At 38.6% G+C, this 14,988-nt stretch overlaps 2 protein-coding genes across 2 annotated transcripts; both read right to left on the bottom strand.

Annotated features, from left to right (window-relative positions):
• Positions 1-3,219: 3,219 nt before the first annotated feature.
• On the bottom strand, positions 3,220-3,798 carry LOC106330230. The gene has a single exon (XM_013768738.1). It carries the CDS (start codon positions 3,796-3,798, stop codon positions 3,220-3,222), a length of 579 nt encoding a protein of 192 aa, XP_013624192.1.
• An 8,211-nt stretch (positions 3,799-12,009) lies between these two features.
• Positions 12,010-14,618, bottom strand: LOC106331559 (putative hydrolase C777.06c). Its single transcript, XM_013769939.1, has 11 exons — positions 14,339-14,618; positions 14,037-14,170; positions 13,836-13,948; positions 13,411-13,452; positions 13,216-13,271; positions 13,030-13,106; positions 12,816-12,938; positions 12,654-12,730; positions 12,517-12,580; positions 12,384-12,434; positions 12,010-12,293 (listed from the first exon to the last, which is right to left on the bottom strand). The coding sequence occupies exons 1-11, from the start codon at positions 14,508-14,510 to the stop codon at positions 12,126-12,128; spliced, it is 1,077 nt and encodes a 358-aa protein (XP_013625393.1). The 5' UTR covers positions 14,511-14,618; the 3' UTR covers positions 12,010-12,125.
• Between the last annotated feature and the right edge of the window lie 370 nt (positions 14,619-14,988).

Genomic DNA, 14,988 nt, shown 5'->3' with positions numbered 1-14,988 from the left:
CTTACGTTTTTATTACGACGAATTTATTTAGAGGTTTTTGCGTGTCTTTTACGACGAATCATTTACGAGTTTCTTACGAGGAAGCACAACGACCGCGTTACGTGGAAACCCCACGTGGTCTTTACGACGAAAACTTAATTCTTCTTTACGAGGAAAATATAACCTCGCTAATTAACGAGGAAATGGCGACGAATCTTCTCTTACGACAATCATATAACGACGAAACGCCTTTCATCGCCATTTCCTCGTAAGCCTTCTTTTCCGAGGAAATAACGACGATTTTGGCCGTCGTTAAATTTGTGTTTTCTTGTAGTGTGGTCTTTATATATATATATTTTTTTTTTCTACAAGCGAAGATCAATATGTCCATTTTACCATTACCTGCAAATATGTTTTCCATGTTTTTTTTTTTTAAATTGTCTTTCCATAATATATAATTTTTGAAAATATATCTTTTATTTTAGTTTTGGTAAAGCTGTGGCAAAAAGATAAATACTGTATAACTGCTCACAAGCTCTGTGAAAAGCTTTGAGAAAGAGTGTTTTTTTTTCAACAGCAAAAAGAGGTTTTTTTATACTAGTAGTTTTCTACACCTCTCTGGAGTAGCAATAGACATATTTGAATTCATTTAGTTCATTATTTTGCGTTGAAGTAATAAATTTCACTATTTTTCTACTCTTGATGGATCAGAATTACTAGTTATAGACACAGAAAATGTTTGTGACCAAAATTGCTGAATAAATTATATGAGTATTTTCTCTATTTATTTAAACGTAATTGCTTTCAGTTTGATTACTCTTACAGCTTTACACTGTCATTAAAAGAGCTGAGCTATGATTGAGTTATTGATTAATATTTTGAGGTTTTGAAATAAAAAGGTTACTTTTCTATTGCATTTCTTTTCTTTTCTTTTACGATTTGATGTTTTTCATGTCAAAAAAGTAATGAGATAGTTTACATTGATTAGATGGATTGATAAATAGAATTTAAATGGATTAATCATTGTCAGTGCCGCATGCCCTAACTTACTTTATGATCCAAAAATACAATTATTGGATAATTATACACATATATGGGTTTTTATATTAGTATATATATATTTATGCGGTATGTTGATGCAAAAGTTTTTTTTTCTGCTAAAATTTGGTGCATGTTGATGCAAAAGTTGAAAAGAAAACCAATCGAAAACGAATTATAGAGAAGTAGTGGAAAATTTTCAACATTCTAATTGAAAGGCCATCTAGCCAATAAAAGCTAGTCATGCAATATAATACTTGTTTTTTTTTTGGTATGAATATATACTTGTTTGTCAAAACAGTACTCCGTTTTTCTTTACCTGAAAAATCAAATTAAATTTCCTAATTATATACTTCCATCTTCGTGATCCACTTTCAAGTAAATTATAGAATTATGAAACATAAAATTTGAAGTAGTTTCAGTTGGTGATATCCCTAAACTATATTTGCGAAGTGATTTTGCCACATATCATTTCTACAACTAATTTCACAAAACAAATATGACATGGCTACTGAAATTGATGACATGTCTTATAACTTAATATGATATGGACAATTGCATTTAATGTTAATTTATATTTTTGGTAAACTTTTTAAAATATGGTAATAACTCATATATTACATTTAATGTCAATTTATGTTTTTGGAATTTTTTTAGAATATGGAAATAACTCATAAATCATCATTAAAATAAATATATTAAAATATGGCATTATAAATTTCGAAATATAATTTAATTATATATTTTTTAATTATACAATTTTATTACAAAATTGTTTACGATCACCTAGACTATATTTGCGAAGTGATTTTGCCACATNNNNAAATTATAAAAATTTAATCGTAAAATTATTATTTTCTTATATATCTATAAATTTTATAAATATTGTTTAATTTAATTTTTGGTAATTATGCAACTTTTACAAATTTATTTAATATATTTAATTAAAATAAATAGATAGAAAAATCTATCTAAGATTATAATTTCAAATATATACATGCATATTCTTAAATATAATTTTTATGTTTAATCAAATCAAATTTATATTAAAATATTGATAAAAAAGAAAATTTACAATATTAATAAAATTTTATTTTAAAATATAATTTATATTTATCTGTTAAAAAATATTTTAAATTTTTTTACTGCACATGGTGCAGAAAGACACCTATTATTATTTATGTATGCATTAATTATAAATGGGTGTAGAATAAATTAGGTCAAGGGAGATGCATAACATGTAAACACAAATACAGAGCTTCATTTTTTGTATTTTGCACCATACAAGTTACGTTGAATTTTTATATCTAACATAATGAGGAAACCAAAAAGAAAGAAAAAAAAATACTCCACTCGAGTCATATATTGTCATTCAATTCGGTGACGGTGCCGCCACCCATGCATTTAGAATCTTACCTTTGGCAACGACAAAACTAGCTAGTATCATTATTTGTGCTCTTGTTCATTTGTTTCCTTTCATATGAGGTGCTAGAAATTGTACAACACGTTGGCCGCCGTCGTATAGCTCATTCTGCGTTTGTATTTATATATAAAGTGCCAAAACGATTTACCTAATTTATTTTCCTAAACCATATGTAAATCTTATACTTAAAAGGTAAAGAGCATGTTTCATCAACATATTAATTAATTGGATGTCTAAAAAGGATATTTTGTATTAAAAAAACTTATAACAATATAAATTGTAATTCGTCCTTGTGTCTTTTTATCTTGTTTTATTCCACAATTATTTAGCTTTTTAATGTGCTTTGTCCGATCCTTTTCCCAATATATGAAACACCAGCTCATCCCACACATTAAACTATAACTTTACAAAAAAACCATTTATACAAAAGGTATGATCAAATTTGAATATAACCTAATTCTTTTCTTTTGATGATATAGATCCCACAACCACGAGGTCATATAGTTTAAACTAATCCTCCTCAAATAATAAGCATAATCACAACCAAACATAGGGAAATGTTTTCAAGAGAATTATGTTGAAAAATTAACCTCCCGTAATATGTAACAAAATAATTTAACTTGGTTAAAATAAAATATATTGGGTGTGATTGGTGAGACGGTAGAGTAATTTTTTTTTTTTTGTCGTTCAAAATCATATATTAATAATTAAAAGTAAAAAACAATGGGCCAATCAGGCCCTAGAGTTTACACGCAAATGAGAAGCAAATTGGGCTTTCGCTAGCTGGTCTGCAGGCCCATTGGCCGTACGGGGAATGAAAACAACGAAGCAAAAAACAAAAGGCGAAGAGGTTGAAAAGATAAGGGAGTCAATGTCTGATAGCCGTAGAGTTTCATCGTCGATGATCTCCTGTTGATTGCTTGGGCAATCACTTGAGAATCTGTTCTCAGACAGATGTGGGAGTAGTTGAGAGAAGCCGCGTGGAGTAGGGCATCTCGGATTGCGATGGCTTCAGCCATGCATGGGGAGGCGACATGATCTTGTGCTGATGAAGAGCTAGCAATCTCCAGGCCTGATTGATCAGAGAAGATCCAGGCGAGACCAGCCGAGTTGAAGTCCGATTTCCAAGCCGCGTCCGTGTTGCAGAAGATTGTAGCTGTCGGAATAATCGGCGGTGGCGTCGGTGGTAACTGTTTGAGGGCAGCAGAGGGGAGAGATGATTGGGATGATTCCCAATCTCTCATGGCGCAGATCGATTGTACCACAACTTCATGTGGAGTAGTAGATCTGGAATCAAAGATGAGTTTGTTCCTCGTGGTCCAGAGATGCCAAGAGATCCAAGGGAATACATTACCCATGATCCCATAGGGAGGTAGATTCTTCTGAAGGTACGAGCTTTGGAATGCAGCGACAAAAGTTGTAGCTTGGGGGAAATCGTTGTGTGAAGACCATGGGGCTAGTTCCCAAACTTATCTTGCGAAGCTACACTGGAAGAACATATGCCCATGTGTCTCCACGGCGCCACATCGGGAGCAAAGGGTATTGGTGAGCATTCCTCTTTTTTGTAGATTCTCTCCCGTAGATATCGCATTATGTAAGATTTTTCATAAGAAGATCTTTATTTTTGGCAATAGAGGAGGGTTCCAGAGATTCTTCTTCCAGTCCCAGTTTACAAGACGTGGGTTTGTAAGAGCTCGGGGCTTTGAGGTGATCAAAGCGTTATACCCCGACTTCGCTGAATATACTCCACTGCTATTGAGTGGCCAGACGTAGGCATCTTGAGAGGTCAAGATACTCGGTCGGAGCGACATGATATGCAATGTGAGTTCAGGCATCAATTGTCTATGCGGGCTCGATTTCATTCTCTAATTTCTCTTGTTAGAATATCTGAGACCATAAGATCCATGTCTTGTTGTAGGACGGGGCCCTGGAATCTCAGCTCTGCGTTTGGTTTGATCCAGGAGTCAAGCCAGAGGCTTGTTGTCTCTCCATTGCCTATAGTTTTACCTAGGTGATGTATGAGGAGGTCTCGGCCATGGAGGATGCCTCTCCAACCGTGTGAGATGGCTGATGAAGCTGTGATCTTCAGAAAGGATGTCTTGTGACAGTATTTGCCCAAGATGATTCGGGAAAAAAGGCAGGTGGGCGAAGTGAGTAGTCTTCAAGCTATTTTCGCCAGAAGAGCTTGATTAAAGGTTTGTATGTCACGGAGCCTAGCCCCCGTTCACTCTTAGGCATCATAAGCTTGTCCCAGGAGACCCAAGAAATTTTTCTCTCACCAGCCTTCGCGTCCCACCAGAATCTGGTAAGTTCCGATTGTATTCTCTTACAAAGGCTTACCGGGAGTAGGAAGCATGTCATAGGATAGGTAGGAACGGCTGAGAGAACTGATTGTAGCATTGTTGCTTTCCCTGCAGTGGAGAGGAATTGTGTAGACCATCCAATGGAGCGTTGGTGCATGTTGTCTATAATAGATGAAAATAAGTCTTTTTTCCTCCTGCCAAAGTATTCCGGAAGCCCCAGGTATTTCCCAACCCCACCCTCTTTCTCAATTCCCAGTTGGATTTTAACTCTTGCTCTTGTTTCTGTTGGAGTCTCACTAGAGAAGGAGATCGAGGATTTAAGGGGGTTGATTTTCTGGCCAGAAGCTAGCTCGTAAGCACAAAGGATCTCCATTAGTGCATCGCAGCTGCTAGGGTCTGATCTAGTAAAGATCATTGTATCATCCGCGAACAGCAGGTGATTGATCTTAGGACTGTTTCTTGAGACCATGATTCCCGGCAAAGTTCCTAACTCTTGAGCTTTTTTGCAGAGTCCAGAGAGAACATCTCCACAAATGATGAAGATATATGGGGGCAAAGGGTCCCCCTGTCGGATGACTCTCGTAGGTATTACATTTCTCACTACTTCATTGTTGAGAAGGAAGGCGTAGGAGACAGTTGATACACACTGCATTATCCAGAAAATCCAGGTTTGGCTAAAACCCATGCGTTCTAGAACACATCGAATAAAGTTTCACTCTAGCCTATCATAGGCCTTGCTAATGTCAGTTTGCGCAGTGTTTGACAGCACCTGAGATTTTCAAATAATGGAGCATCTTGTGAGTTATAAGGACATTGTCCGAGATGGTTCGACCTGAAATGAAGGCAAACTGATTCTCCGACACTATGCTCTGCAAAACATGTTTGAGCCGAAGAGACAACAATTTTGAAATTGTTTTGTAGTATACATTGCAGAGAGCAATAGGCCTATAATCTGAGACTGCTTTAGGGTTTAGAATCTTTGGAATCAGGCGGATGTGAGTAGAGTTGATTGTACTTGGAAGTGTCCCTGTGATAAAATTTGTTGTATCTCTTTGATGATTGCAGCTCCAACAACCTCCCAGTTGGATTGGAAGAAGCTAGCAGAGAAACTATCCGGGCCTGGAGCCTTGTCAGGGTGGATAGCGAACATTGCCTCTTTGATTTCCAGTGAAGAAGGTAAGGCTGTAAGCTGTTCATTTGTTTCTGGCAAGATACATGGAAAGATAGCCCTATTAACCACTTCCTCTGCAGATGCACCAGATGAGGAGAAGATGTCACTGAAGTACTTGGAGATCACTTGGGCAATCTGCTCATCCTCAAAAACCGATGTACCCGCTGTGTCTTCAATTACAGAGATTATGTTGCGGGCTCGTCTACAATTGGTTAAGGCATGGAAGAAAGTAGTGTTCTTATCTCCAAGAGTGAGCCATAGCAGATGGCTACGTTGCTTCCAGAATTCCTCATCTGCTTTGTAAGCCCGGAGGAGCTGAAGGTTGAGGTGTGAAATCAAGCTGTTATCGTGGGATTGCGCTGATAAAGCTAAGTCCAAAGCCTATTTAAGTCCCTCTATCAATTTCTTGCTGATGATGTATTTGGTTCTACTCCATGTTGCAATGGCTTGTCTGCACCTATTGATACGCTCTGCTATTGACTCCGCAGGAGATGAAGTCTATAACTTCTCAACCAGCTCAGAGACTTCTGGATTATCTCACAGGCGTCTGTTGTATCTAAACAGTCTGGAGGGTTTTCTCTTCTTGGATTCAAAGGTTGCAAGCAGCGGTCGATGATCGGAGGCCTCGAACTTATGGTAGTGTGAGCGAACGCTTGGGAAGAGATCTGACCATCTGCTATTTGCCATAGCTCTGTCAAGGCGACAGTGTACCAAGTGTGTATGTCTTTGTCCCCGCCATGAGAGATAGTTGCTTGTGTGTTTGATGTCGAAGAGATCACACGCCGAGAGAAATGATCTAAAGGGGACGAAGGAGCTTTCTGGTCTATCCACTCCACCAGATTTCTCCGAGTTGTCAGTGAACTCGTTGAAATCCCCTATGAGGAACCACACACTGTCTCTGGAGAGAGCTAGGTCCTCAAGATTATTCCATACCTCCCTTCTACTTGGGATATCAGGTGCACCATACACAAATGTTCCATTGAAAGAGGTACCCTTATATGTGATATGTGTATCGATAAAGTTCTTAGTTGTGTTCGGAATCTGAAAATCAATATCTGTTTTCCACAGGAGAGCCAAACCACCTGAAGCTGGGGAGATTGGTGAGAAGAGGAATTGGCCATCAAAGTTTAGAGGGGACAGTTCATCCATAACGAATTCATCCTGATTTTTAGTTTCAGAGAGGAAGATGATGTCAGGGGAACAAGTCTTGTTGAGTTCCTTGAGCCTCAGAACTGTCTGCGGGTTCCCAAGACCGCATCAGTTCCAGCTCAATACGACTAAGGAAGAGGTTGATGATGGTCGTGAAAATCCGAGGAGGAATTTCTCGAGGAAGTGTCGACAGGAAGTGGTGGCAGCTGAGCTCTCAGGGATGCAACGGGTCTTCGTGATTGGATTGGTAGCACTGGGGACACATGGGGAAAGCCATGTCTAGCATATGGGTGACTGATTTGTGATCTGATTCTCTTGCTAGCACTGCCACCAACCAGACCCCGTGAAGTAGAGCTCGGCTTTTTTTATTTGCCGTGATGTCCTCTAGTTCTACTATGTGAGGAGGGAGTGTGATTCACCGCAGTCATTTCCATTTGCTGGGGAGAGATCTGCCCTGCGTTGAGGAGTGGTTGTGTTGGGGGAGGAGGTAGAGTGCCCCTCTGCATTAAATGAGTAGCAGTTGCGATAATGCCAGTGGCTGCTTCTTCCACATAACCATCCATCTCCGTTTGGAGGACTCTTTGTTGTTTAGCGGCTCTTTCCTGTGGGTCTTCTACGTTCGTGTACTGGTAGGAGGCTTCTCTGAGTTCATTTAAAACCTCCTCTCTAGTTGGGACTCCAAGAGTTGGAGTTGGGAAGTCATGGAGCGCCAGGTTTCTCTCCAAAGGGGGACGGCTAGTGTTGATGATACTGGTCTCAACTTGACCAGGAGGGGGAGTTTTGGTGCTCTTATGTGCCTCTCTCAAGGGTTGAAACTGTTTTTCTCTCCACTGCCTTGTGTTGTCTCTGTGGTCACGCTGGGAGTCTCTGTTTGGGTATGGGGCATGGGTAGCGTGAGTTGGCACAGTGGGGGTGATTTTGTTAATCAGGGGGCGTCCTCTAGCATCCTGGGTTTGAACTCTATCTCCGAAAGGGTTACCATGACGGTCCACCCTTGTTCGAAAGGCTGAATCACGTGTAGCGCGGGGAGCGGCCGTAGTGGGTGCTTGAGAGTATGAGGCCCTACCATTCACCGTTTGGGGAAAGCTTGGAGCTTGAGGGAGTTGAGTTTCTTCAGCAACTATAGGGCAAGATCTGGACAGATGCGTTAACATGTTGCATCTAGAGCAATGGTATTCGAGTTCTTCATATTCCAGAGTAAACGAGGCTTCTTCCCCTGAAGCAAAGTCAATGATAGACTCTTTGACTAGTGGTTTCAGTCCATCTAGCAGGACCCTCATTCTCGCCGAGGTCTTGGTGATGTTGTAGTCTTCAAGAGTACCAAGTTCCTGTCCAATATTATATATCATCTTTTCATGCCAGAAGTGCAGAGGGATGCCCTTCAGCCGGATCCAGAAGGGAATGTGCGAGGGGAAGAGGGGAGAGATCACTGGTTCCCAGCGCTGCAAGATCACCATCCAGTGATTGTAGTGGTAGGGTTTGTTTGCTAGTACTTATTTTATGTTTTCTTCGAGTTCAAATCGAAACTGGAAGCATTGTTGGCCAAGGTCAGATCCCGACACCCTACCCTTTAGCAATCATTTCCTAGGTAGAGCAGAGATGAGGGCTCCAATAGGTTGCTCTCTAGGGTTGACAGCTCTTCCAATGAGAGTGAGGGCGTTCTCCATGATAAGCCAAGAAGTGTCGATCTCCGGGGCTCTGATGCGGATTCTCGTACGGGCAGTTTGTGTCTGAGCAACGGTCTTGCCTTTTTCAGCGACTGTGAATCTCCGTGGAGCCATATCTGTTTGTGTAGAGGAATTGGTTAGTAGCACAGCAGGAAGTAGTGAGTTGAGCAAAGTCTGGTTTCAAGAGCAGAGAAGCAAGAAGCGAGGGAGCAGCAGACCACCGTTAACCGTTTAGAAGAGTCTCTGTCGACTCTGAAGGTATCTACTGGATCAGTGGGTAGAGGCTAGACTTCCTCTGAAGCTTAGCATAGCGAGGGATGGAGGTTCTTTGGTAGATAGGTAGGCCGGACGAGGGGTTCGAAACCACCGGAGGCGGAAGAACCACTGGGTAAAGCACCGGTATGATCGTGGACCGGTGGTTAGAGCCAAAAAGGGAAAAAATTTGAAATAACAGACAGCAAAGGGCAGGGAACAGGGGCCAAAAGAGGAAAGTCAGCTCTATGAACCGTTAAGTGACTTGTGGGTAAGGACCAGTCTAGGAGACAGTACATGAGAGAAAAAAACCTCGCCTATCTTCGGATGTTAGAATAAATATGATAGAGAAATATGGAGTAAATGGAAGGAAGAGAGAGAAATAAAAAATTAGAGGAAAAGAGAAAAATAGTATATTATATTTATAATCTTTTGTGTTACTCTCAATTCCACCGCAACGAAGAAGAGGAAAATTACAAGTGTAAAACTAGAAAAGACAAAACAGAATAATTACTTTCAAAGTAAATGAGAGTAAACATTTTTATTTTATTTTTTCACCTGTTGGTGAGAGATAGCGAGAATTAGAATAACTGTCACATTTTACTCTACAACTTTACTCTAAAAGGTCTATACAATCAGACTCGTTAGCTTAGATGAAACTTGGATAGGCATGTGTATATTATTTTAGGGCTTATTTGCTAGATAGCAAAAAGAAAGGGAAATTAGATTTAAAGAGAGTAGAGAGAGATAGGAAGAGAAAATAGGAGAGAGAGGGTGTTTTTAGTTAGTTTGTAAAAAAAAAAATTTTTGTGTCTATTGAGTGTAATTTCTCTTTATTTTATTTTATTCAATTGTCATAAATTATGGGTCTATAAAAGATTATACGTCCTTGTCTCCATGTCAGCTATGCATGGCTTAGATTATAGTAACAAATATCATGTTCTAACCACATAAATAACCATTTTCTATATCATTAGAAAACATGCATGTGCATGTTAACATGTTTGATTCTAAAGACTGATTATGATTATACATAACAGATCTTTTTTTTTTTTTTTGCTCAGCTTCAACTTTTCATTAACCAAAAAGGTTTGGACCTACATCATTGTTCACTCCTAACATAGGTACATCCACTTCAAAGATCTGTTTTAACCAACTTGGCACCATAGAATATAACTTAGGAACATAATTCATGAAAGAAAGAGCTTCCTTCGCTATCCTATCTGCCGACTTGTTACCATCTCGTGAGTAATACTCGGCCCTATAGCTCCGGCCTGGCGAGAGGAGATGGGAGATTTCTTGGATGATTGGATAGAGCTTTGGCCAAATAGGTTCCTTTCCCGAAATCATCCTCGCTAACACCATAGAATTTGTTTCAAAGATGACCTGAGTGTATCCCAGTCTCAACATCGTTTGCATTGCCCATTTGAGAGCTGTTGCTTCAGTTTCTATTGGTGATCCCATTTCTCGATACCGTTGAGCTCCAGCCCACAGCAACCGACCAGTAGAATCTCTACTTATCCAACCAATGCCTTGATTTTGGTGTTCCTTGCACCAAGAACCGTCGGTGTTGCATTTGATCCTTGCATGGGCGGTTTCCAGTTGAAAACCTGTCTGTTGCTGGTAGATTTTTTAACCTCTACAGTTTCCTCCTTTCTTCCCTTCCATTCCTTCATGTCCTCGATAGCCTTGTTGACAGTATCTGGGGCAGCGTAGTCTTTGTTTTGGAAAACAACAGATCTGGTTCAACTAAAAACAAAGGTCTGATTGATTTATCTTTTCTTTATTGCCTACAAAGTGAAAGTCATATAATTTAATATTGTTAATTATATCATCCAAAATAAAAGATAAAAAATCGAAAGATTCGTGAGTTGCAGTGTATAGAGTCAATTAGTCAGAGCGAGTTCACGAGCGGAGCATATATCAAGAAAATAGTAGGGGGACTTTGTTTATGAAAATGATTGAGCTAACACATAGACCCTACCAACTAAATACAATAATTAATGATTAACCCCATGAGAACAATTAAAATTACTGTAACTTTTTAACAATCACACCCAACTTTCATATACGTGTTTTCCACCACTTACCTCTTAGCAACGCTAACACGTGCACAAACCTCAACTAATTTTAATACGATCTTTTGATACTAGTGCTTAAGTTAATAAGAATTAGGGTTCTAGATAGCCATGAATGTTTTTACCCCAACCCGAAATACCTAAATCCAAACCGGAAAAATCAAAATATACAAAAATATCCGAACGGGACTTATGAATTTAAAACTTTGAAGTTTGGTTATAACATGAACCGAACAGAAATCCAAACTAGGATCAGAAAATATTCGAAATCAGTTAAATATGTTAATGTTCTTATATATGTTAAGGTGAATTAGATATTTTAAAGTATTTAAAATGTTTTTGTAGTTTTTTATTTTTTATTTTGAATAGTTTTTAGTTAATTTAGATAATTTAACTAATTTTTAGTTAAATTTGTGAATAATTTCTATATTTTGATAAAAAAAATTATCAATTTTTGACGTTTGAAAAATATATTTTGGAACGATTTCAAACATTGGTTACAATCCAATCCGAACCGAACCCGGAATGAACCGAACAAATCCCAACCCTATAATTAGTAAAACCCGGGATTTAAGAGCATAACACCGAAAATCCGAATCAATCGAACCGAAACTGACGGGGCACCCGAATGCCCATGCCTAGTTTTAGAAATAATTTTAAGCGGTGTCTATCATCTGTCTAGCCACCATGTCACCTTCGGCGATATACACGCGTGAAAACGACCGGACCAGTGGACCGACAAGGAACGTGGGAAGATATAATTGGACTGTAAGCAGAACAGAGCCATGCAATCTGGTTCCCATGTTTTCCGTTTACGGTCTTCCCTCTTGCCATTGTCGCTATAAAACGTACCGTTTGCTGGTCCCCCCCACACTAACCAGACATATAAAGCAGCCATTTACCAAAACCGGTTCGAGTTAAACCAAAACATATTAATCTATTGGGTGACTTTCGCGAACAGGCAGCAGCTCATCTAATTTTGATAAAGATACAATTCAATACAACCAAATGAATATTTATTTGCGGTATGAACTGGTTAAACCGGGGGAAAAATAATAAACCGAGTTAAATCGATATTGGTACACGAAGACCATCATAGCTTAACTTGACATCAAGGCCTTCTGTGTCCATGAGTTTCTCCAGCTCTTCGCTCACCTTCTCGTGGTCCATCAAATGCATCATTCCGGTGAAAAGAGTTCTCTTTGGTTTAATCTTCCGAACTTCCTCCAACGCCTGGATTGAATATTAAAATGTAATGATGGAGGAAACAATCTATGACAATAAGCTGTTTACAAAATAGTACGAACAGGACAAGCTTTGTACCCTTGGGAGGCCAAAGTGTGTTGCTGAAGAACGATCAGGCCTCAGAGCATCCTATAGAGAGAGAGGAAAAGAGATGTTTCTTGAGTAAGAAGCTATCTATTGTTAATAAGAAGAACAATAGAGATGAGATTACCATGATTAGGAGATCACAGTCTCTAAGGAGCGGGTAAGTTTCTTCAGGTATGTCACTCACATCGCTGCATATGTTTTATAAAAAATGATGATTCAAAGATGTGAAATTAAGGTAGAGGGAAGTGTGTGTTTGTTTACCTTATGTAGCAGACGTCACCAAACCGGAAACCAAGGGAACAGTAGTTACTTCCATGCCACACTGGTAATGGGATGATCTGAAAACAGTTTCAAACACAACACCAAGATCATTCATAGGCTTTGTACCAATGAAACCTGGATGTTAGAAGAATCCAACTTTACCTTTAGATCTTTTACCATGAATGGCTGATCCTCGTGAATGATTTTAAACTCCAACTCTGAGACTGCAGCCCCTGGTATGATCACACTCGTGTCAACCAAGTAGTAATGAGTCTTCTTCATCACCTGAGAGATGCACATGTCACGGTAGAGAGTCTTTAACTACGTGAGAGATAAGGGGAATGTCTTTCAATGTGTGTTGTGAAAACAAGTAAACCTCAAAATCACGCATAGCGGTGTAAATTGGAATGTGAGGTTGGACATTGTTTGTCCAGTCACGGAGATCATCAAGACCTGGAGAGCAGAAAACAAAAATGAAGCAGAAGACTTCAATATCATAGCTTTTTACAGGATAAAGAAAAAAGATGGATGGGGCAAGGTTTAACTTGTTAGTTTCAGAGACCTCCAATAGCATCAGCATGAGAATGAGTGATCACAACCGCATCAAGTGTTCTTAGCCTGGAAAAAAAGATAGCACAACTAAGTATCATGGAGATGGCCATAGACCAATGCTAAAAAATTATCAGAATGTAACATAGTGAAGAGTTTCTAAGAACTCTTATGACAAGTGAATGCTGGTTGATGAAAAGAGCTTTACCCGAAGGTGGGAAACCATTTAAGTGCACTATGGTAGAAGAACCTGCAAGGAGAAAGGAGAATACAAAAAGTTAGCATACAAGAAAGAAAATGAAAATCATATGCTCTAAGATCAATCTCACCAAATATCTTATACTCCCTCAGTTCTAAAATATATCACCAAAATACGAGTTTTAGATTTAACATTATTCAAACCAATTACAAAACAAACTACAAAATATCATTGGCTACATCGGTTTTAATAAAGTTAAAAATTACATACATTTTGAAACATCAAAAACTCTCTTAAACATCATACATTTTGAAAGCAGAAGAAGGATTAAAAAGATTGGATTCAACCTCTCTTTTCTAATGTCAGCATTTGCCACAAGCTAGAAATGGAATCAACACACACACAAAACACAACAGTAATGTCACTGCACTTACTTGCCACAATCAATAAGGATGTTACTTGTTCCAGATGGTCTAGTGTACCGAACAAGGATGCTAGTGTTAAGTCTCCTATTCTTGTTTCCAGGTTCTGCTGCTTTGGTGCATACCTAGAACAATCAAAAATAGATTCTTTCTTTTCAAATGTGATCCCATTGAAACCGAAGATGAAAACTCAACAATGAAGAAAAGAAATACCGAACATGTTTTGAGAGGATTAGTGAGGCAGCTAACACGAGGGATCCCTTCACTAGTTCCAGTACCCAAAAACACAATCTCAGAACGGTCTCCAGGTGATGATGTAACCTCAGCCTCACCAGCATTTGCATAATCTAATAAACACAATCTATATATATTAAAAATGAATGCTTTATAAAGACACTACAAGAGATCATCTCTGAATATAAAGATTGAATTTTTCAGATATGAACGATTGATTCCAATGAATCTAACGCAAACCCATGAAAGGGAATCGAGTCATGTTTAATTAGATAACGTACTGGATTGAAGGGAAGCTTGAAGAACCCTGTTAAGCGGAGACCTCGAAAGGACAAGACTTTGGCGTCGGAGAAGTGATGTCTGTTGCCGGAGAGAATTGAAAGAGGAGAAGGAAAGGCGCGAAGGGCCAAGTGTTACGAAACCAAGAGACAGAACAGCTGAAAGAGCTGCCATTTTAGCACCAAATCTCGAAAAGCTCTGGCTCCAAGTATTGGAAGAAAGTCAAGATGCGACCTTCTTCTTCTTCTTCTTCTTCCCCTGTTTTTTTTGGAGACCTAATGACTTTATATTATCAAAAATAAATAAAAAATGTTGGGAAAATAATTAATTAACAGAGAAACGACAAATTGTGAGATTTATTGTGAAAATAATTAAAAGAAAAACCACAAATTCCCCTGTTTTTTCAATTTTTCGGTTTATGGATTCTTACCACAAAATCATTTTAGTCCTAAAGATTTGATTAGAAGTTATTTATTCATACATTAGAAAATTTGAGTTTCGAATCTCTTTTTTTTGTCAACCGAATAATTTCATTAAGCAATAGAGGAAAAAAAAAAGGTCTCAGGTCCAAAACAGAGTTTTAAACCACAACAGGGGCGATTACACGGTGGTCCATTAGAGTTGTTTTTCTAACTAATCAACTTCCGCGAGG

This window comes from Brassica oleracea, chromosome C3, assembly GCF_000695525.1.
Source record: "Brassica oleracea var. oleracea cultivar TO1000 chromosome C3, BOL, whole genome shotgun sequence".
Lineage (NCBI taxonomy): Eukaryota > Viridiplantae > Streptophyta > Magnoliopsida > Brassicales > Brassicaceae > Brassica > Brassica oleracea.
This window is presented reverse-complemented; position numbering and strand designations above follow the sequence as displayed.

Bases quoted from the DNA above. Each gene is read 5' to 3' on its own strand.
- LOC106330230 (XM_013768738.1), bottom strand. From the start codon at position 3,798: ATGGGTAATGTATTCCCTTGGATCTCTTGGCATCTCTGGACCACGAGG.
- LOC106331559 (XM_013769939.1), bottom strand. From the start codon at position 14,510: ATGGCAGCTCTTTCAGCTGTTCTGTCTCTTGGTTTCGTAACACTTGGC. The intron at 12,581-12,653 runs GTAAACAAACAC...AAACATATGCAG, and splicing joins GGTGACGTCTGCTACATAAG to CGATGTGAGTGACATACCTG. The intron at 12,435-12,516 runs GTAATCTCATCT...CTCTCTCTATAG, and splicing joins ACTGTGATCTCCTAATCATG to GATGCTCTGAGGCCTGATCG.